The sequence below is a fragment of the Pteropus vampyrus genome, unplaced genomic scaffold, assembly GCF_000151845.1.
Source record: "Pteropus vampyrus isolate Shadow unplaced genomic scaffold, Pvam_2.0 Scaffold140, whole genome shotgun sequence".
Classification (NCBI taxonomy): Eukaryota; Metazoa; Chordata; class Mammalia; order Chiroptera; family Pteropodidae; genus Pteropus; species Pteropus vampyrus.
Window position 1 is genome coordinate 4,896,891 of NW_011888921.1, and position 21,394 is coordinate 4,918,284.

Below are 21,394 nucleotides of genomic sequence, written 5' to 3' on the forward strand. Positions count from 1 at the left end.
TCCTTTAAAAACCAAAGCAAACCTTGGGATCAACTTTATTGCTGATGGTTGTGGCCTCTTCTTCCCCATGCCCTCGTCTCTCCAGCGGTCCAAAGCCCCTCTAGGATAGCACAGTGCTTAGGTTCTTCTGGGCCAGAGGCAAAGAGAGACAATCTGCCTCCCAAGTCTGCTCCCGCTCAGTCCCTCCCCTGTCCCAACCCCACCCTATTGCACATCAAATCATGTAAACATGTAAACATGGCTATGGGCATGGCCCGGAATAACAGTGAGGCAGATTGATGTGTAAACGGATTTGGGACCAGCAGCCTGATCCAGTTACTCAGCCCCACCCTATGCTGAGGCCCACAGTTAAGTCTGGAAAAACAGGGAGGCCTGGTCCCAAACTCTGGCTCAGGTAATGCAACAGTGCAGCTGTGCCCCTCTGCCACCCACCCTCTCTGATTCAAGTTCCTAAGTTCCACCACTCCCGGGTGCCCCTCCAAGCCTGGGCAGCAGATGGCAGTGTCCAGTTTTCTCCCTCCCACTCCCAGTTGGAGGTCACTGGTGCTGGGCCTTCTTAGATGCCCGGGGGAAACCGGAGACGGGCAATGGCAATCTGTCCAGCCCTGGAAAAGAGGGGAGGTGGGCAGTCAAAAGTAAAGCATAGGTCCAGTCCTCTGGGATAACATAAATAGGCCACAGAATGGGTAGATGAGGGAGGTGACAAACAAAGCAGAGAACATGCCACTGTTCCAGAGGGCTCCACTTCACAATCACCCCACCAGCCTGCACCCTCCACTCTCTCTTACCAAAGGCCCGGATCAGCTCTGCCCGCACAGCTGCGGTGAAGGTCTTCACCAGACAAAGAGTGGTGAGGCCCGCGAAGGCTGCATTGTAGAGGAACACGATGTAGAAATTGCCCAGCCAGTTGAAGCGTCCAAAATCACCCAGCAAGTCAAAGCGAGTGAGCCCTGAAGTACAAAGACCAGGATGGGAGATGGGCTCCTCAGCACCTCTCTGGCTCAGTGCCTAGCTTTCTGCTGCCTCCTGGTGGCCACAGCTCAACACTGCGGCTGATAAATTGACCTTGCCAATGTGTTAATTATTCCTACCTCCCAAGCTCTGTCTCAGAGGCAGTTCAGGACTGTTGAAGAAAAGTATCAGCTTTTCCAACTTCCCTTCCAGAGTTTGGCATCTTCTCCTCCAATGGGGTCCCCTCTGGCTCCAGGTGTCCTGAGGAGGTCCCTAGGCCTGCCACTTGTTCCTGGGTCAGGAACCTACAAGCTGGTCTCCAAGTGCTTTTTTAGTAGACAGCCTTGTGGAGGCTTAGAGCTCTGACTCTGATCAGGCTGCTTTCGTTCACATCTAAACTCCACCCCAACTAACTGTGTGATCTGGGACAAATTCCTTAAACATCTGTGCCTCAGTTCCCTTAACTAAAAAGTAGAGAAAACAGTGGAACTATGAGAATTAAACAAGATAGTACACATAAAGCACTATATGTGCCTGGCACTATTCTAACACATACTGAGCCCTTAATAATAATAATATCATCATAAATAAAAATTCTGGGGCCTTCCCCCATTTAAATATTCCCACCTGCATACAACCTGAAGGAACTAACTGCTGGATTTAGTTTGTTACTAAATCCTCATGGTTTAAGTACAAACATATAGGGGAGAGGGTATAAACATAAGAACCAAATAGAAGTCATTTAAATTCTAAGTCACTTATGATACATGGATGATGATGTGGTGGAGGGGGAATTACTGCAATTCTCATACTACCTTGGGGTGAACTAGTTACGCTTTGGAGCATTTTTACCATGTAACTTTAGATCATAGCTCTAAAGACGGGAGACGCCCCTATGTGTGGAAAAAGCACTCAACTGGGGTTTAGAAGACAAGGGTTCTAGCCTTACTTGGTCTTGCCTCAAACTAGCTGTATAACTGGGTAAAATCAATTAGCTTCTCTGTTTCTCATCTTTAAAATGAGAGTGTTTATTAGATGATCCAGCCCAAAGAAAGATTTGAGGAAAAGTGGTATCTTTCCACCAAAAAATGGATATAAATAGGGGAGGCTGTGAAAGTAGCAAGTGGATAAAGTATAAGCCTTGAAGCAACACTACTTTGAAGCTCAGCATTTTACAGAGCCCCAGTTTCTCCATCTGTATCATGGGGTTAATTACCTCCTCGTAGGTTTGTTGTGGAACTTAGGGAGAGCATGTACATAAAGTGCTTGCTTAGCACCAGGAGGTACTCAAAAAAAGCCAATTTCTTTACCTCCTTTTGCTACTTACCCAGGGTTCGAGAGAAGACAGGAAGTGCTGAGCTTAAAACGAGGAGACAGACACAGTTCCCGATTATCTGGGTGGGAGTAAGGAAAGGGGAGGTAAGGTAGCAGAGGTGCCAGCACCTAGTCCCCATCCAGGCCCCCAGGAAGCTTCTTTTACTCCTGCCCAGCTACCTGAGTCATGGCTGTGTCATGCCATCTGGGCCGCAGGCCCCGGAAGAGTGGAGAGCTGTAGAATCCCATAACCGAGGATACCATCAGATAACTGCCACTGGGGTTAGGGAAGAATTGGCCAGTTTCCAAGGATTAATGCCTCATCTCAAAGGGGATGGACCCCTTTCCCCCAGTCCTCTTTTCAAAAACAAGTCTTTTCCTTATTTCTGAACTTCGAGTTGGTGAAGACTTGCCCCCTCTCCCCTTCCCATCACTCCCAACAGAGCTCTGCCCAGAGTTCCAGAGGAGACAGGTTCAGGAGACAGGCAATGGTGGGTTTCCAGAAGGATACAAGATGAGTACAACTTGAATGACGGCACCAAAGGAGCCCAGCTTGGAGAAGGAGACCTGGCCCAGGGAGGCATCCTGAGAGATGGAGCAGTGTCACTGTGGAACACTCCCCACCATCAGTACCACCCAACACCCAGGCTTCCCTCTGACCTCAGCTTCTGCTCCCCACCCCAGTCTTTCTAGGACTGTCCCTAAAAGACACAGTGGGAGGACAGCCCCATACCTGCATGCCCCGGGGCATGGCAGCCTCATCAATGAGCAGCTCCAGGATGTGGATGGCCACAATGAGCACAGATAGGCCCTGTGTGAGGCAAGGTCACAGATTCCCATCCTTGCCTCACCCACAGCTGTATCCAGAGTGAAATGTTAAGAGCGGACACTCTCGTCCAACATTTTCAGTTTCTAATTAGCTGTGTGGGACCTCCTCAAGGCCAGTGCTAGCAACAGAGCACCATCGAAGGTATTATAAAATGCACCCTCTCCAAGTAGAAAGATTGCAAAAAGACTAAAGAGAAAAATGGACCTTTTCTTCCAGACTGATAAGACCTATTCTCAAGTCCAAGTTGTGGCAAGTAGGAGGATAGACTAGATTTCAATCCTTATTTTCACCCCAGAGCAAACCTTCATAACTACTCAGTAGCCCTGTGTGACCTTGGGCAAACTCATCTTCTGTTTCTTTATCTACAAAATGAGGGTTGACGTGCTCAGCACAGGGTAGGACACAAAGTAGGCACTCAGTGAAAGGCAACTACTATTATTGAGGATAACCAGGTCCTCACATCTCCTCCCTCTTCCCTGAGAAGGCCTAAAGTACTCAAGGGCCTACTGCTCCCTACCTCCACCAAGGTTGGTATACCCACCGTCAGTACCAGCAAGCACAGCATGGCCAGGGGGTAGCCCAGGTTCCGCTGCCAGGCTGAGGCCTTCCGTCGCTTCTCTATGCAGGGATGGGAAGCTGTTAGCAAGGGCCTAGAACGAGGGGCTACTCAACTTGGGAAAACCCAGGTATCCTAATCTCTACCAACCCACATACCCAGCAGGACCCTCTGTGTCTGCAGAGCCAGGACCTGTCTGTGTAGCAGCTCCATGTCCAAAGGCAGCCAGCAGGAAGTGGGATCTGAGGACAGAGAAGATGGTACTGCCCCTGCCCAAGCCATGCCCATCATTCCAGCTAAGAAGAATTGCAACTCACTGCAAATCCTGCGGGTCAAAGCTGCTTCCTCAAAGGCTGAGCAGTACAGCTGCTCCTCCAGGTCTTCCAACAGCTGGAAGCAGAGGAAAAGGTGGAACTAAATGTTAGAAACTCCCAGACCCCAAGGGTACAGAAGCGCATTGTCCTCTCAAGGCTTTATAGCCCCGTTCCTTCCCCTACCCTTCATTCACAACTTCGTGGCCAGCAACTTTACCCATCCCTCCCAACTGCCTTGTTTTCTGCTTTGCATATCTGGTAAGCAGCTCCAGATGATGGTGGTGAAGGGTACAGAAGCCAAAAGGCTGTGGCTCTCTGCAAGATGTGCACTACACAACTGTAGGGTTGCTTCGTTGTTTGGCTCCAGCTTTGCAGGAAGCTCATCCCACAGGATCAAGGGGCAATGAGCACTACATACCCGGGGCTTGACCAGCAGCTTCCCAGTGACCGAGAACATGCGGGCGAGACCTAGCGGAGTACACACTGTGGGGACAGGAGCCAGTCACTTGCCAGAGTCTTCTCTCTACCACTTCCCCTACCCACCCCTCCATTCTCTCTCCTTCCATCCTGGTGAATCTGGCTCAAGGACCTTACCCATTCCGTCTCAGACTCTGAACACTCACCCAGGAGCAGCAGGACCCCAAGGAAGGAGATGCAGGAATAGAGGTAGGGGAGGTAGTACTCCCAGAAGTCTAAGGGTGAAAAAAGAGGTACAGTAAGCCCATCTCTTTTGGTTTACTGGGGCTGACAGGCCTCAGCAACTAGGCTAAGGACATTAATACAAAAGCCTACGGGGGTTAGGTAAGTAATGCAAATCAGGAAAGCTGGCCTGTGTCAGCAGATGAGGGAGTGGCAGGGACTATAGCAAAATGGAGATCCTAAGCTCTGCCTAAAGGGTACAACTGCTATTCGGCCCCAGTCACTGGGAACAAATGTGGCCAGATGTCAACCTTGTCAAGCAAAGCCAGAGATCTGGATAGTAATGTGAAACCTCCCAACTTTAACATGTCAGCAAATGACACATATTTTTAAATCATTGCATGGGCCCAATGGAACATTTCTGCAGGTTGGATCTGGCCTGAAGTCCATCGTTTTGAAATTTCAGTCTAATGGAGATGATCTCAACCCTCTCCGACTTTCCCTGGGCCCAAGCTAGAGAACATCAGCCACCTGAAGAGCCACTCAGCCTGGAGGGTGGGAAGGAAGCTGGTCCTCTCACCATAGAGTGACTCCCTGCTGGCTTTGTTGTTGTCCACAATGGCTGATGCCACCCACACCATGCCCAGCACCAGCAAAGTAAGGAGCATCAACATCACCACCGTCTCGTAGACCCGGCCCAGGACACCCTATGGGAGAAGGCAATTGATGGTGGTGGTGGTAGGGGTCAACATCAGGGCAGTGTGGAGAAGGAAGGAAACACTGGAGATGGCAGCCTGGCTGAGGGAACCAAAGAGGACCTCCTTTGGGAGACAGAGGAGGGCATTTCCCTCTTATTCTGCTAAATCACTCTGTCCTCCTACCTACAGTCTGGGGCTGTTCCCCATCCTCAATATTCTTCATTTGCAAACCCCCTCCCCAGATCCCTTCCCTATCCTTATCTTGACCTGGGAAGCTGACCCCTGAAGTCTGCATTATACAAGCTCTTTTCCTCTGGTTTCCTGTTCAGCTTGCCCAGTGGGAAGGACCAGCAGCTCCTCTGCTGGGCAGCCACACCTTCTCAGCTTCACCTACCAGTGGGTTTCGGAAGCTATTTCTTCTCTCTGCTCCCATAGGCCTAGGGATGGTAATGACTTCCTGCTGTCACTAGCACCTCAAACTCTTTGTTGGTCCCCTCAACTCTGAGTAAACCTCTGCAAATAGTCTCTTCATTAAAATCTCTTCAGTTGAACCATCTGAGTGGAACTCTGTTTCCTGCCTAGATTGATTGATGTATCCCCTACTCACCTTTCTGGAGCCAGCGAAGCCCTCAGACTCAGTGAAGAAGTACGCAAAGGGCATGAGGAAGATAAGGGACAGGTTGGAGAAGAGAAAAACAAGATTCCAAAGGCCTAGAGCAAAAAAGGAAAGGCAGAAGTGGTCAGGAAAGGGAAGGCCCAACCCACTGGGGGCTAATCATATGGTCAGGGAGCCAGGGATGGGGTGATTTTAACTGATGAGCCCAAAGCTGTCTGTGCCTGCCAGGAGCCACGCACCATGGATGAGGGAGCCGTTGAGCCACTGGATGTAGTAGTTCCGAGGCAGTGAGAGCAGCACCTCGTTGCTGATGATGGAGAAGGGCAGGAGCAGGACAGCACCCAGGGCGACCGCCAGGGTAAAGGTGCAGAGCTCAAGCCTGGGCAAAGAAGGAGAAGCCCTTGCTTAGCTCAGACACTCACTTCCCTGGGCCCAAGAAGCCCCATTTATCCCTGTAGGCACCTGTGGTTTCTCCTGTAACTAGCTGTAGCAGTGACATACCTAGGAAAGTAGCCATCGTCCAGCCGGGGCTCTACCCACTTCCCACCCTCCCTGCTAGCCCTTTACCTTCAGGGAAGCCTTTGCACATGGGATGGGCATATCTCAGGCATTCATGGGAACCTGGTCACTTGCCATGTCAGTTGCCCAGACTGTCCCCAGGAATGTGATACTCCCACACATGCCTGTAGGGTGTACCAGGCATGATGCCAAGCTAAGGGGCCTGGCTTCTCTTCTCTGCTCAGAGATGTGAATTTCTGAGCCTGCCTTCTTCATCCCAGATAAGAGTAGAGTCACCCCATATGGCTATGCCCTGCACAAAGGCATGAAGGCCAAGGGGGAAAAGGGAGCTGAAACTCAGCTCTATAGCTAAGGTCTGTGTTCTGGGCTGCATCAGCTGAAAAGAAGGGACACTTTTATCTACTTGATAAAAAAGGGAGGGGTTGCCTTCTTGTGATCTGTTGATCCAGAGGGGTCATTTCTGTATTTTTCTCTATACTGGCTAGTGAATAACAGCAGCCTAGAGTAAAAGCCATCCACTTAGAATCAAGCATGCCCTTCCTTCAGGGGTTCCACCTTCCCCATCTCTTGTTCTGTTTCCATCAGTCTGCATCCCACCCTACTCCCTTCCCAATGGCTGCTGAGAGGTGAAGCCACGCTAGAGCCATTTCCGGTGACTCAGGCCCCAGCTAACAGTTCGTGGCCATAAGGATCCCAGAAGCTCCTGGCTTAACCAGGAAGACAGGAAGAGCAGCTTTCCTATGCGTCCCCAGGGTGGGGTAAACCCGGAAGAAGCCAGAAATGGGGTGGAAGCAGAAACTCTCTCTTCACTTTGTGACAGCCCACTCTCCCTGTCCCCACCAGCTCCAAGGCCTCACTAGGTCTCAGCTTCTAAAGGCTACTGGTGCCAGGTGCTTAGGTGACACTTACGCAATCTTGTTGACTGTGGCATCTTCATCATCCACTACAAGAGACAGAGGCATGGGAAAGACGCAGGACATCAGTAGGCAGCTCTGGAAACAATCCGTGTTGCAGTGTGCCCTTTTGCCCCTTCCCTGCCCCCAGAAAGAAGGGCATGCACCCAGAGGCAGAGCTGGACAGGAGGCTCTGAGAGAGCTCATGCTATGAACTCCGCAACCTATTCTCTGGCCAAGGTGGCAGCTTAAAGATCAGTGGTCCCAGGTGGCAAGAGTATGGGCCAGAAACTCCCTCGCTTCCCTCCCTCCTCATGATCTCTCCCATCACAGGTTCCTCTTTGTAAGCTCTGTGAGGTTGGTTACATAAATGGCTGGGTACAGTGAAGGGAAATGCAGGGAGTAGGGGGAAGGGAGATTTACAGAGAAAGTCCCCAGGAGAATTATACTGAGAAGTAGCTGCCTTCTTGGGTGGAGGCTCATGAAGCCATCCAAAGGGGAGAAAAGGCTAGGGCCAGGACAGGACGATCTGGACAGGTTGGGGCTAAGAACTGGGGCAAATGTGTTCCCCTGTCACACAATGCCTATAGGAAGGAAAGCTCTAATACTCAAGTTCTCTATAAAGAGAAAAGCTGCCATCACCAGGTTGTGGGGCCTCCGTGGTCAGGGTCCTGGGTGAGAGCACTAGGAGAAGAGATGACAGAGCTTGTGCAGTTGCCCACTTTAGGTTCACAGAGGGTGGCTTTCACATTAACCATCTCATTTGGTCCACACATTAACAATGGACTAGATAGACTGTTAGGCCCATTTTGCAAAAGGTGAAACGGAGGGTCAGAAAAGTTCCAGGATTTGCCCAGTGGCTTTACTAGTTGTGGACACTTTTATCTAGATTTTCTACTATACCACCATGTCCCTGCCTGTGGAGGTAGGAAAGCAGAAGAAGCAGAGGCTCCAGAACAGCCACCTCTCCTTTCCCAGCAGGCACCATAGGCCCATTCTCCTGAGGCTGCCCTATGGCAACAAGAACACTGGCAGAGGGCAGGCAGAAGGGAGGGAAGTCACAGGTACCTGTGGTGAACTCAGCAGGCTTCTTGAAGTGGGTCAGGGCGATATGGCAGAGGATGTACAGTGTTGCAAACAGAAGTGTTGATATCTGTGGCAGAACGTGAATTGGGATGAGAAGCTCTAATTCTCAGCACATTCCACAGCCCCAATAGCCTCTATGTTAATTCCACAGGGTCACTTCCCCAAAACAAGGCTCCATATTTTCGGGGGTTCCATCTTTCTCTCTGGTACTCTCTTCTAGTCAGGGCCTCAGGGGCCTCTAGGAAGCACTAGTCAGGGGCTGTCTCATGCACCTGGGGAAATGGCACCATGTCCAGCCCTACAAGGATTTTCCTGGGAGAAAATAGTTTAGCAAAACCCTGGTTGGTAAATGGGCAGAGAAAACTAGAGATGCACATGCATACACACCTGAAACAGGCTACAGAACCAGAGGAAATAAACTCCTAGCACTTCAGTGGAAGGGGAAGAAAGTATGAGGGGAAGATGTCTGCATTGTCCTGGCATTCCGACCTCACTCCCTCTACCCCTGCTGCTACCTCGACTCAAGCTCCAGAAAAGAATAAGTAGGAATCACGTTTCTAGATAAAGTCAGAATTTCTACTCTGTGTTTATTCGGGGGCACTGAAAAATCAAGTCTGCTCTGGGCCTCATCAGAGCTTCATTTAATCCTCTGCCCCTAAAAATAGGCCTTAGTTGGGGCCCAACATCTACAAAGTTTCTAGAGTCAGCATCAGCCCCTTTAAAGGCTGTCAATCCCTGGTCCCTACCTCAAATGACTTCCTCTACAAAGAGAAAGGCTAGGCCTACTCTAGGGTCAGGTCTCTCAGAGCCTGACTCAAGCTCCTGGGTGAGTGGACCTCCAATTGACAGTTAAGGCAGGACTTGGCCAGGTTACTCTGAACATGCATGCATCCCTACCCTACCCCAAGTAAGGGGCTATTGATCAGGGGAGAAGCCACTGCTCGGTTTGGCTCCACAACCACCAGGGTGTCTTAAGAAGAGACATTATTGCATTTGAAGAAAGCCAAGAAGGCAGGATCCATCTCATGGGTCCTCTAGTCCCCAAGGGGAACTGACCCCAAAAGAAATCTGCATACAACTATCTACACAAAGAGGAAAGAAGTCATAGAGACCTCAAGAGAGCCATGGACCTAGGACAAAGTTGTAGCTTTCGGCATTAGGGAAGCAAAATAAAATGAGCCACTCAGATTGTAACTGCAGGATTTTTACAGCCTAGTGCTCTGCCCTGGGCTTGTGTAATAGCCAGGAAGGTGGGAGGGCTCAAAAGGTCAGGCTAGAGTTCCACGCAGTTCCAGCAGAGGCTAGGTCCTTCTCTAGAGCAGGGGATGAGAGCCAGGTGGAGGAGGTACCAGAAGCCTTCAGGCTGCCCTTGGCCAGCATTGATGTCCTGAGCTAATGGGGCTAAAGGATAGGGGAGACATCTAGGAGGCTGCTTCTCTGTCCAAGGTCTCATCCCTCTCTGTTCTCAAGGACTGGGCGAGTCTCCATGATATGCCCAACCCTGCCATCTGGGACTATCCACTAAGGGATACACCAGGAAGGCTTCCTGAAAGTAGAGCTGATGTTCCATGAACAGACTGATATACTCCCTATTTTTCAGTCCTCACAGATAAAGGCAGATCTATTAAGTCATGGCTTACTTTACCCCTCCTCCAATCTGAGGCTGCCCAGGGCAGACTAGAGCTCAGCCTGAGAAAAATGGACATTTCTCTTCTTCCAAACCTTCCTCTTTTCTTTCCCATTTAGTATACAGAGTTCAAAATAGGCCTGAGGAAGATTCAATTTCCTAAGCACCACTGAGTGCTCCAGCCCAGAAGTAGAGTCCATTGCTGGGACAAGTTCAGCTGTTGGTCTAGGTGGCAGTGAGGGAGTAAGGAAGGTGGCCAGATAGAGCCCTGGGGGGAACCACTCACAGGAGAGATCCCTCAATGGCTAGATAGCTAGGACCCACAGCTTGCAGGATTTCTAACAAACACCAATAAGGGGGGTGGGAGGGTCTTACTAGTTCTCCATCTCTACCCAGTAGAATCCACCCAGCAAGAGTCCCTTCTTCCAAAGTGGAAGAAGATCCACCAACGTCCCCTGTTCATTTCTCCTTCTGTAAACATCGGTTGGGTTGGGGAGGCGGGGGCGGTTAAATGCAAATCATCCCTCTCGGACTATCCGACTAAGATGGGCAGACTCACCAGACTGACTCTTGGACACACGAGGACCCATGTCCAGAACACAGCTGGGGGTGGGGGACAGAACGGCGGGCGGGGGGAGGGGCGTGTAGATGGGAGGAACGGAAATCGACTGGCTTTGTTTATCGCTCAGCTACCCAGTAGATCCGATCTAGGGGTTAGCTAGCCGGGGTACATGTCCTTCTGTCAGGCCAGGGCTCTTCGTCCCTCAACCCTGGTCCAGGCAGAGTCTGACAAAGCTCTGAGATCAGGTGGTCACATTCTGACCCTAACTTCTTCCTTTCTCGCTCTACACCCGTGCTTCTCCCCACTTCGGTCCTACCCTTCCAGCCCCGTCCGGCACTCACAATGCACTCGCGGACCCTCTCGTGGAACAGCTGCTCTCGCACAGATAGCACTTCGTAGTCAGCTGCTTCCATACTCTGCTCAGCATGACTGGGGCAAGGGTGTCTCCGGGCCCGGGTAGGACTAGCGGGGATGAAGCCACCGCCGCCAAGCACCCGGACCCAGCCGAGGAGCCTCTCTTCTCAGCCTGCGACGGAAACCGGGGTAATCTGAGGTTCAGATTCAGTCTTCTCAACGCCCCGCCCTTAAAGGGGCAGGCACCAGCGGGCCTCGCTTTAAAGTGTTCCTTCCCCCGCCCCCTGCTCCCTCCCCTTTAAGGTCGGGCCTCGGTCACGTTTCAACGCAAACACCCGCCACCCGGCTGGCTACGAGGAAGCGACCGTCCGGGTTCTATTTTACTGGAGACCGAGTGACGACACAAGGGATGGGCGTGTTCCTTTTAGAGAGCGGAATTCATTGGCTCCTGGGGAACTGCCGCTCATCGCTAGAGGAACGCTAATAGGCTTGCCGGGCGAAAAGAGGCGGATCTTTGAAGCCAATTGCTGCTCCTTCTAAAACCAACCGTCTCTCTCACTTCCCATAGATGACAGGTGAGTATTCCTGCAGTTTAGTAGCGACACAAATTTTAGTTTGATCGTGGTTAAATGAACCATTTGGAGCAAGCCAGCCAGGATGTGAGAGCTTCTTGGGGCTTCTGAAAGGTGCCGCTGCCCAGAAAACCAAGGCCCGTAGCAGCATTTTCTGAATGGGTTTATGTTGGAGTGAGGGCCCCCTTCGCCCCCAGGAGTTTTCACTCAGTCATTTTTGTGGATGGCCAAGTGTGTGCTAGAGCAAATACTAAAGAAAACTGAATAAAACTTCTGAAACTTTGTGAGGAAATGCCCAGGGGATCATTGCCAAGTGGGGCTGAATCAAACATTAGCTGACCTATGTGACTGACATTCACTTTATAGACTTTATATGACTTTTATATCATGGAAACGTACAGGGCAACGTGTTGTGATTAGTATTTTAGAGATTAGAAGAAGATGAGAGGTTGTCCTGTGCCCAGGGTCACAAAATTAGAATGCAAGTTACTTTCCTGCAACCATGGCATAAGTACTGTTTGAAAAGTCCCACCTAGAGGAAGTTGAACACTTCCTCTAAATTGGAGCAGCGCAGAGAAACTCAAAGGAAGGGCTGAGTTTTGCAAAGCCCCCCAATGAAGAATAAGAGGCCAAGTCCAAAGGCATTAGGCTGCATCCAGTTACTATCTGTAAGAGTCAGGGCCAGAATTAACAACTGAATTCTGTACCGTTGTAACTCCTCTGGGTAAGTTATTTTTATCTCTTCTGTTTCCTCACTGATTTGTCATAGAACCTTAGGAAATAAAATGCACATATTTGCATGCATACATACATACATACATACATACATACATACATACATACATATCTGTCTTTGGCAATAGCAAGATAATGAGAGAGCCTCCAGAGCCGATTTCCCTCTCAGCAACCAAACTTGAAAGTAACAACTCAGATGAGGGACAGTAGATAGACACAGTTTCAAAGAGAAGATAACTGGCTGGGGGGACTTGGCTCTGCTACAAAGAAATGAGAAGACAGAGTGGTGGCTTAGGTCTACTGAGTGTTTTGTAGGAATAAATATGAATGGATCAAGGCCCTGCCTGCCCTGGAGGAACTTACAGCTTGTCAGGGAGAGGAGGTTCTGGTGCTTAACACTTCTCAGATATTAATTTCAAGCCTATGTGCTTTAATGATCTTATTAAAACATAAATCAGATCTTGTCCCTGCTCAAACCCCTCAACAGTGATCCGTTTGCACTTGTAAATTCACCTGCCTTAAAGTAAGCCTACAGAGGTTGCAACACAGTGGCTTTTGGGCTACATTAGATGTGCTATGTTTTGTTTGGCTCACAGTGTTTTTAACACATTTCGGCATTTAATGATCAGGAGATGACACCTTGAAAATTCAGATTTCTGCCTCTTAAATAGAAGATCTGGGCAACGAGGACATGTGGCTCTGTAGATGGAACAGGAAGTATTACTACAGCCTTCCACGGCTCCTATTACTCAGGCAAGCGCTTATGCCTCACCAATTTTTCCATTCAAATTGTCAGCCCAGCTGACAATTGAGTTAGTGACCTGTGAGCTGTCCCCTTATTACTGTTTCAACTAAGTACCATCCTCACTTTGGCTTTCCTCAGGACTCTGCATTTGCTGTTTTCTTTGCCTGGAACAGTTGTCTCCTCCTCCTCCTTCTCAATTCACTTTTGGCTGGCCCTGTTTCCTTCAGGTTTGAACTTAAATGTTATCTGCTCAGAGCAGTCTCCCCATCCCTCCACTACCTTATTTAAAGCAACCTATTTTTGTCATATTATTTATTACAAATTGCCTTAATTTGTTTGCATTTGTTTGTCCCCCGCCCCGCCCCGGTTAGGCTTCTAAAGGAAAGGAATCATATTTGGTTTTGCTGACATGAGAACATCCAAACCCGTAAAGAATTTTTAGTAGTTTATCTGAGCCAAAACTTATGACAGTTTTAAAGTTTCTTTTATGCATTTGAAATTAAGGAGGGAGAAAGCAAGGCAGGAATTGGATTATAGGTAGTTAACAAGATTACGTGCTTTCTTAAGGATGGTTAAGCTTACTTCAAAGGTGTGTTAACCTAGATGCACAAAAAGGATGGACGCGGCCTGCCTAAGGCAAAGATAAACTTACTAAAAAAGTTATATGCCTGAGGCATGACTACCTAATGTGACCTGCCCATTTAGGAATTTATGATCAGATCATCTTGTGAGGTTATTTTCTGTATAACTCCCGTATTTGTCCATATCTCAAACATGGTTATTTCCTTAGCCTGGGACCTAATACATATGTATTACAAATGTAGTGAGAAAAGATGGCAGGCATTGCTAATAATCAGAAGAGCTGGGTTGTGGTTCTAGCATTGTCAACCTGGGCTACACTCGATCTCATTGCAAAACTAGAAGACCCTTCAGATTGCTTCCAAATCTATGAATCTAATGTTCATGGTCCTTTGCAGTTCACAAAGTGTTGTGACATCACTTGAGTCACAGACTATTATATCTGATTCTTACAACAACTGGTTAACATAGATTCTGCTTAAAAATTAGCATCATCCAGAATGTACTATACTGATACGTATAACTGAAGTGAACTTTAAAAGGCAAAATATCTATAAACAAATGAACTTGGAACTGCATAATAGTGTAAGACAATTTCAAGCTCAGAACAGAGAGAAACCATCTAGAAGATTTCCTAAAGAAAAGAGTTTTGAACCCAGCAGCAATCTGATTTATTTGTTCACAAGTTCTTCAGTCCTTGCTTACGAATTCATTGGAAGTACAGTAGCTTTCTTTCCAATGCCTGTTTAGAATTAGTGAAAGCTTCTCTTGTTTACTGAATCACCACTCAGAACACTGCAAAAAGACTACACAACCTCTTTTTAAACTTACCAAATCTCCCTTTGTCCAAATCCTATCTACTTCCAAGGCTCAACGCAAATAATGTCTTTTCTTCTATCTTTTCTTGAAGGTATTTCCACCTCTTCTAAACTCTCAAAGCAACATCCAGCTGTATAGTTCAGTGGGCAATGAACAAGTAGGCATATATGCAGTTTCATAACATTCATTATCTCGAGCTGTTATTTAAATTTTTTAGATGGTTTAACCTTACCTCCATTTATGTCTTTTCTCCTTTCCCCTCCTCTTAGAGGGCTAGAAACCTGTATTTGGCTACAATTCACCTCTTTCCTTTCAACCCTGATAAAGATGAATGAAGCAAACATAAAAAATTGGGGAAAGTCTATGGGAGCAGCTAGGGCTTATGGAAGTTTTTGCACCCTGCCTAATTGCAAGAACCCTACAGGAGAGAACTCTATGGAAAGAACTTCGTTTACAGTGAAGATCTATGGTTCTTACTTTCCCTTCCATTAACTTCCTTTTCTCTTATATAAATGCCTCCCTCATCTTGGCACACAGGCCAGAGTGTGCATCTAGCTCTGGGTTGCAACCCTTTCTTTTTCCTGAATAAGTCTTTTTTGGTGATGAAATACCTAGTCGATATTATTTTTCAGTCAACAATCTCAATACTTAACTCAGTGCAGTTCTCACAGCAAACACTCAATGTTTGTGGATTCTATCTGCCCAGGAGATTAGTTACCCATTCTTATTAGAGAAGGGGCCACTTTGTAGAGTAAATTTCAATATTTTCAAGCAACACAGAGAAGGAAATAATCCAAATCGAGCCTCCACTAAGTGGTAAATATTAACAGATACTTAACATAGATTGGTTTATGCAATGTCACAAGGATCCTACAAAGTAGACTATTTTTGTAGTAAATGAGGAATCAGTTCAAGGAGATTAAGTAATTTTATCCAAGGACCTACAATAGTAAGTGCTAGAGCTGGGGTTTGAACTTTGCCTGTCTGGTTCTGAAGCTTCCTTTTCCCCCAATATTCTACCTCTTAGTAAATATATCTACCCACTTCTGTATTCCCCTCATTACTAAACTGCTTAGATACTCAGCGTAATAGAAACTAAAACTTCAATATCCTCAAGAGCCCTGGCGCCCTCCACCTGTATCTAAAGGATTCATTGTTCTACTTCTTCCTGTGAGTCCACCTTTGAGCTTTGAAATGATGATGACTTATGGCTAAATAGCACCTTGAGAAACGCAGACAGAAAACCCTGGGGCACCCACTCCTAGAAGTGACTGGGGCAGGAGAGGGTCAGAAAAGTTGCCTTTTTCTTACAACAAAGATTTCAGAAACATTCCATTCAGATTATGGGTTATTTTCATTTTCTCTTTGCTTACCTACATGTCCTAATTTTTCCACAGAAAACATAATAAATATGGAAAAATTCGTGCTCACTCTAAGACTAGTAACTTCAGGGTGGTTTTCTTCCCAGGACTTACTGGGTCTTCAGGAAGAACTCATTCAACTCTAAGGTGAAAACTACAGGCTGTGCTATGGATTGAATGTTTGTATCCCCCCCCCAAATTTATATGTTAAAACCCTACCCCCCAAGTGCGATTGTATTAGGAGGTGAGGTCTTTGGGAGGTAATTGAGTTTAGATGAGGTCATGGGGTACAGCCCCCATCATGTGACTAACATTCTTATAAGTACAGAAAGAGACTAGAGTTTTCTCTCTCAACCATATGAGGACACTGCAAGAAGGTGAGCCATCTGCAAACCAGAAGAGATGCTATCATTAGGTACTGAATCTGCCAGCACCTTGATCTCAGATTTCTCAGCCTCCAGAACTGTGAGAAATAAATGTCTATTGTTTAAGCCATCTAGTCTATGGTGTTTTGTTATAACAGCCCAAAATAAGACAAACTGTAAACCTTTTTCCTTGTCTCTGATGGAAATTAGGCCAATTCCTAGAAATGGGACCAACAACTTTGGAATTGCCCTCTTGTCTAGGATACTAGGGAAACCAGAGGTTCCTGTTAGTCAAGGCCTCCCTGGATCTGAGAACTTTTTGTTGTTGGCAGGGGTGAGGGGAAGGGTTTAAGAAACATGCTTTGAGAGATTCTGTTCCTTTGTCCCTACCTATCTCTGACTTTTCCAAAATATTTGAGAGAATAGTCATAATGAAAGATTGGCTTGAGATAGCAGGAAATTTTGGAAAATCCTAGGCTCTGAGAATGGAGAGAGATCTCAGTTCTACCTGTTTGTTCTTCACAATATGGATGCCCATATTGGTCCTTTGCAGGTCCTAGCTAATTATTAGAAAGTGAGCTGCAATGTTCTTTCCCATCCTTTGCTGTGCCCTTTAGGATTTTGAGGAATGAATCTGCTGCCATTTCTGGACAGAAGCTCTTAACTGGATTTCTCTTTTCCAATCTAAACAACCTCAGTTCTCTGAGTTGCTCTACCCAAGACCCCTTACTTACCCACTCCACTCACCCCTTGGAGGAAATTCTCTTTACTGTTCATATCCTTCTTGAGGTACATAGAACTGGATAACAGTGTGCATAGTAGGGTGACCAGGAAGAGGATGCTGGGAACATGTACCTACCTAGCTTTGTACAGTGTTGTGTAGAAGGAATGTCTATGATATCATCAGCCTGTTCTGACAACTGGGTCACACTTGTCTTGTGGCACACATTAATTTAGTCAGTGTGAGCCAGCAGAAGTTCCTACATGTTAGTGTCATGAGATACTAAAGTTGGGCCAGGGATTTCTTCTTGTTTATGAAGAATCTTTAGAAAAGAGCAGCAACTTTATCTTTCACTTCCATTTGATGTCATTGTCCACCCTGTAGTGACTTCTTGAGGCATCTTAGATTTTTCAGCTGGGGAAAGATGGAGGAAGGGGAAGGCAGTGGAGGGGCAGTGTTTGATAGCTTTCAGAATTAAAAGTTTGAATCTTTGCTCTCGCTCAAAATTAATTCTTGGAATATTAAGTATACTAAGTACTAAGCATTAAGCTAGGCATGGAGATACAATGGTAAGCATAATAAACAAGGAGATTATAAAATCTGGTGAGTAAATGTGTTAAATAATCACATAAATAAATATATAATTCCAAAATATGATAAATGCTTTGAGAAAAGTAGAAGGCTCTATAAAAATATGTAATAGAAAATATGATTCAGTTTGACCTAGTCTTCAAGTTTTTGGGTTTTTATCATCGAAGGAGAAGTGAGTTAACTGGGCAAAGGGGGTAGAATTAGTTATGGTTGGGAAAGGTATTACGTATAGGCAGAGAGAACAGTGTTTGAAGGCCCCACGCAGGATTGAGGTGATAAGCTTGATTCCATCACAGTTGGACACAGTAACTTACAGCATGCTATCAATTTGGAGATTGGTCAGTTGAAGGATGGGTAGGGTAGAATATTTATTTCAGTTTATGGATGGGATGGCAGAGAGCAAGAAGCTGGCCTTCAAAACACCATGACACCAGTATCTACATTGTTATGTTCACATCATCAGGTGGTTACTAACTTTGTATCAAGCTCCTTGTTATTAACTTTGTATCTGGCAACAACATCCTTCATTACTGCATGTTGACCCCAAGGCCATGTTTTTATACCTGTCCCACCCTCTGAAGTACCCTAGAGGCAGGCGCTGAGGTTATGAGCTCCTTGGGTGTGGGGTTTCCTGTGGCTGCCTAATTTACAATGGTCTAGCATGAGGCCCAGCTGCCTCTAGGAATTAACAGAAAAGTGACAAGCACGTGAATGCTAGGGATGGCAGGTCAATCACTTCCTGTTTGTTGTGTATCTCCAAGGTGGCAGCCAGGGCAGAGTTCACAAATCTGAGCTCAGCACTTATGAGTAGAGAACTCCTTGTCAGTGGTGCCATCTGCAGGACATTAAGGAATTTGCCAGGAATTTGATGGGACTGGTAGAGGAAAATGGAATCTCCTCTCTCTCTCAAGCCTCTTAATCTGAGCATGTCCCTAAATCACAGCCCTGGTCCTTCATAGAGCTGAAAGACTCTTATCTTAGTGCCTCTGATCTTGTGGCAAGCAATATTTAAGGTACCTACCTGGTCCTACAAGGCAGGACACAGGGCTGTGGTATCACTTCCCTTTTCTCCTGACAATTAAATGTCAACTGTAAAAAATGAGGCACTGGGCTTCTCCCATTTTAAGGTCACCTCAAGGAGGTCAAGAACACTGGGTTGTGAAGGCATTTAAGCATTCTGGTGTTAAAAGAAAGTGGGTTTGTAGTAAATTGAAGGTGTTGATATAAAGTTAATTATTATCATCTTTTCCATCTCTAAGTAAACCCCCCCTTGGGATTTTACTTCTATTTCTTTTGAGTAAATGGCTCATTCTTCCTTGGCAATGGCTTTGGGGTCCCACTAAGCAGAGATGTCACATCCTGGGGTGCCCTGCCTCTCATCTCCCATGTTTGGACATACATCTCTAAGCTTAAAAGTCTGTCTAGACTTGATTGTTCTATTTACCACCCTCCTCTGGAAATCTGTGGTGCAAAAGGTAAAATACACCCAGAAGGTTAAGAGAGCCTGACTAATGACAGAGCAAGAAGTGTCTCTCTCTTCCCTAGGCCTCTCTACCCTGAGACTCACCTTTTCAGGAGGCGCTTAGAGACCTGGGCCTGGAAAGAGGGTGAATATGTTTCACGAAACCCTAGGGTTAAATGTTTATATTGAATAGAACAATACAGACTCTGGCCTAAGAGCAACATAATCATTATTTTTACTTCCCTTGGAGCAGTCTGTGGGCCAAAGGCATTACCAGGCACTGTGCTTGCTTCTGAGGCAGAGATATAGCTAAAGGAATGCTTGGTTGCATTTCCTGGGTGCCTTAGCATTTCACTGTAGCCATTCCTGCCATATTTCATTCTTGGTATCTCATGTCACCAAAGGCTTTAACTACTAGTCAACTATTAGTCATCTTCATGACATATGATTGGGAATAGAGGGGACAGAGAAAAACACTGAATATCAGAAGTTGGATTAATAACCAAATTAGGGTATAAAGGGAGAAAGTATAGGAGTGTAGATAGGTGTTCTAAAGGATAACTTAAACAGCAATCAAAAACACTGAAATTCGAGTTCGAATTGTAGAAAATGGGACTTTTTTTCTCTAAACTACAGGTTCCCCCCCTTTTAAAAAATGAACATTTCGAGCATACAGAAAATAAGATATTATAGAGTTGTTCTACTCAATATAAACATTATACCTTAGAGTCTTGTATATAATACCCACTGATTTTTGCCTCCTGTTATTGTATAGTTCCCTCCCACAATAAATATGACTGATGTATAACACATAGGATATAGTTAAGATGACAGTGTGAATTCTGAAGTTGTCGTAAGACACTGCAGTTTCCAGCTTGTCCTCTCTCTCTCGGATCACGTCCTCGGGGAAGCCTGCTGTCAGATCATGAGGACACTCCAGCAGAGCTATGGAGAGGTCTGTGATGAACTAAGGCCACCTGCCAACGACCAGCACTAACTTGCCAGGCATGTGAGTGAAACACCTTGGAAGTGAATCATCCAGCCCCAGTCAAGCATCAGATGACTATAACCTTATGAGAACCCCAAGACAGAACTATCCAGCCAAGCTGCTTTTGAATTCCTGATCTTCAGAAACTGTATGAATACACATTTTAAACCAGTTTTAGGGCAATTTGCTATGTGGCAACAGATAAATTTGCAAACACTGAAATATCTACCACCTAAGTTGGTCATCTTAACATTTGCCTATGGATCTTTTATTTTCTCAAAAAGTCTCCCCACTACCACCCAAAACATTACAGTTGAAACCTTGTCTTCTTAATCTTGTCCCTGCCTTGTGCCTCCGAACTCTTAAAAAGCAAGACACCCTTTGCAGAGTTCTGCTTGCCTGAAAAGCAAGTTCTTTGTACTGATTTGCTGCTTCCCAGGCTCTGGCCAAGATACCTTTCGTTTTGCAGAAACAATGGGACCTTTCAGAGGGTCTTCAGACATCTCAGGATGGTCTTCCCTCTGAGTTGGGTACTGATTTGCTGCTTCCCAGGCTCTGGCCAAGATACCTTTCCTTCGTTTTGCAGAAACAATGGGACCTTTCAGAGGATCTTCAGACATCTCAAGATGGTTTCCCCTGTTTGGTACTAACTCAAAACCTTATTTCCTATTTGGATACTAATCCAGTTTAAAGCTCTGGCATCCGCACTCCCCCCGGGGCCTGTGCTGGCTACATTTGTGTTGCTATACTAGGATTGCTGTGCCATTTGACTTTTTTCTCAAATGGCTGGTAAAGATTGTTTTTCAGGAGCTGAGAAGTATTTTAAAACTTAAGACACCACCTCCAGCAATTTTTAATGTCCTTATGCTTTCTGAACTTATAATGTACATTTCCTCAGAGGCTAAGTCCTCTATTTACATCCTATTTGCCTGTCTCTAGATTCCTTTTAGATGTAGCCAAAGTACAAACTTGAAAGAATGTAAACTGTGCAAAGTGATTATAAGCTCATCCTAACCTTTACAGATGTTTTCACCTCCTCGCCTTGCAAAACAGTGCTCTAGCAAGTGTACGTGGCTTAACAGTAGTCCTATTATCTGCAGATTCAAATCAATTTACATGCACACCTTGGAAGTAGTGGGTTTGGTTCCAGACCACAATAAAGCAATTACAATAAAGTGGGCTGTCATTTTTGGTAGAGGGTCTTGCCTTCAATTTGTAAAAAATGCAGTATCTTTGAAGTACAATAAAATAAGGTATGCCTGTACTTACTCCTAACTCATCAGTAATTACTCAATAATTTCAAGAACTAGATTAGCTCTGGATTAAAATGACTTTCAGCACATCATTCTTCCAAGTCTCCTATGACCTGGATTCTAACATTAGTTAAGGTGATTAACAGGTGTCACAATCCAGCTCTCTTGCTTTTATAGACCAGCCCTTGATATGACCACTGTGTTGCAGTCTCTATCCTCCAAGTGTAGAGAAAGTACAGAAGTCG

General features: G+C 46.3%; 1 protein-coding gene across 7 annotated transcripts; it reads right to left on the reverse strand.

Annotated features, from left to right (window-relative positions):
- Positions 1 to 11,476, reverse strand: LMBR1L (limb development membrane protein 1 like). Of its 7 annotated transcripts, XM_023535406.1 has the most exons (18): positions 10,946 to 11,465; positions 8,398 to 8,482; positions 7,972 to 8,013; positions 7,346 to 7,379; positions 6,157 to 6,296; positions 5,909 to 6,012; positions 5,184 to 5,310; positions 4,588 to 4,656; positions 4,383 to 4,447; positions 3,968 to 4,040; positions 3,809 to 3,892; positions 3,636 to 3,712; positions 2,999 to 3,076; positions 2,777 to 2,850; positions 2,446 to 2,536; positions 2,279 to 2,345; positions 789 to 950; positions 20 to 605 (listed from the first exon to the last, which is right to left on the reverse strand). In XM_023535406.1, exons 1-18 carry the CDS (start codon positions 11,015 to 11,017, stop codon positions 538 to 540), a joined length of 1,512 nt encoding a protein of 503 aa, XP_023391174.1. In that variant the 5' UTR covers positions 11,018 to 11,465; the 3' UTR covers positions 20 to 537. The 7 variants fall into 7 exon arrangements, with proteins under 7 accessions (XP_023391177.1, XP_023391172.1, XP_023391178.1 ...); XM_023535409.1 differs by having other exon boundaries at positions 1 to 605; positions 789 to 866; positions 3,809 to 4,040; positions 10,946 to 11,476; XM_023535404.1 differs by having other exon boundaries at positions 1 to 605; positions 3,809 to 4,040; positions 10,946 to 11,471.
- Between the last annotated feature and the right edge of the window lie 9,918 nt (positions 11,477 to 21,394).

Bases quoted from the DNA above. Each gene is read 5' to 3' on its own strand.
- LMBR1L (XM_023535404.1), bottom strand. From the start codon at position 11,017: ATGGAAGCAGCTGACTACGAAGTGCTATCTGTGCGAGAGCAGCTGTTC. The intron at 2,346-2,445 runs GTAGCTGGGCAG...ACTCCCACCCAG, and splicing joins ATGACACAGCCATGACTCAG to ATAATCGGGAACTGTGTCTG. The intron at 606-788 runs GTAAGAGAGAGT...CCTCTTTTCCAG, and splicing joins AGAGCTGATCCGGGCCTTTG to GGCTGGACAGATTGCCATTG.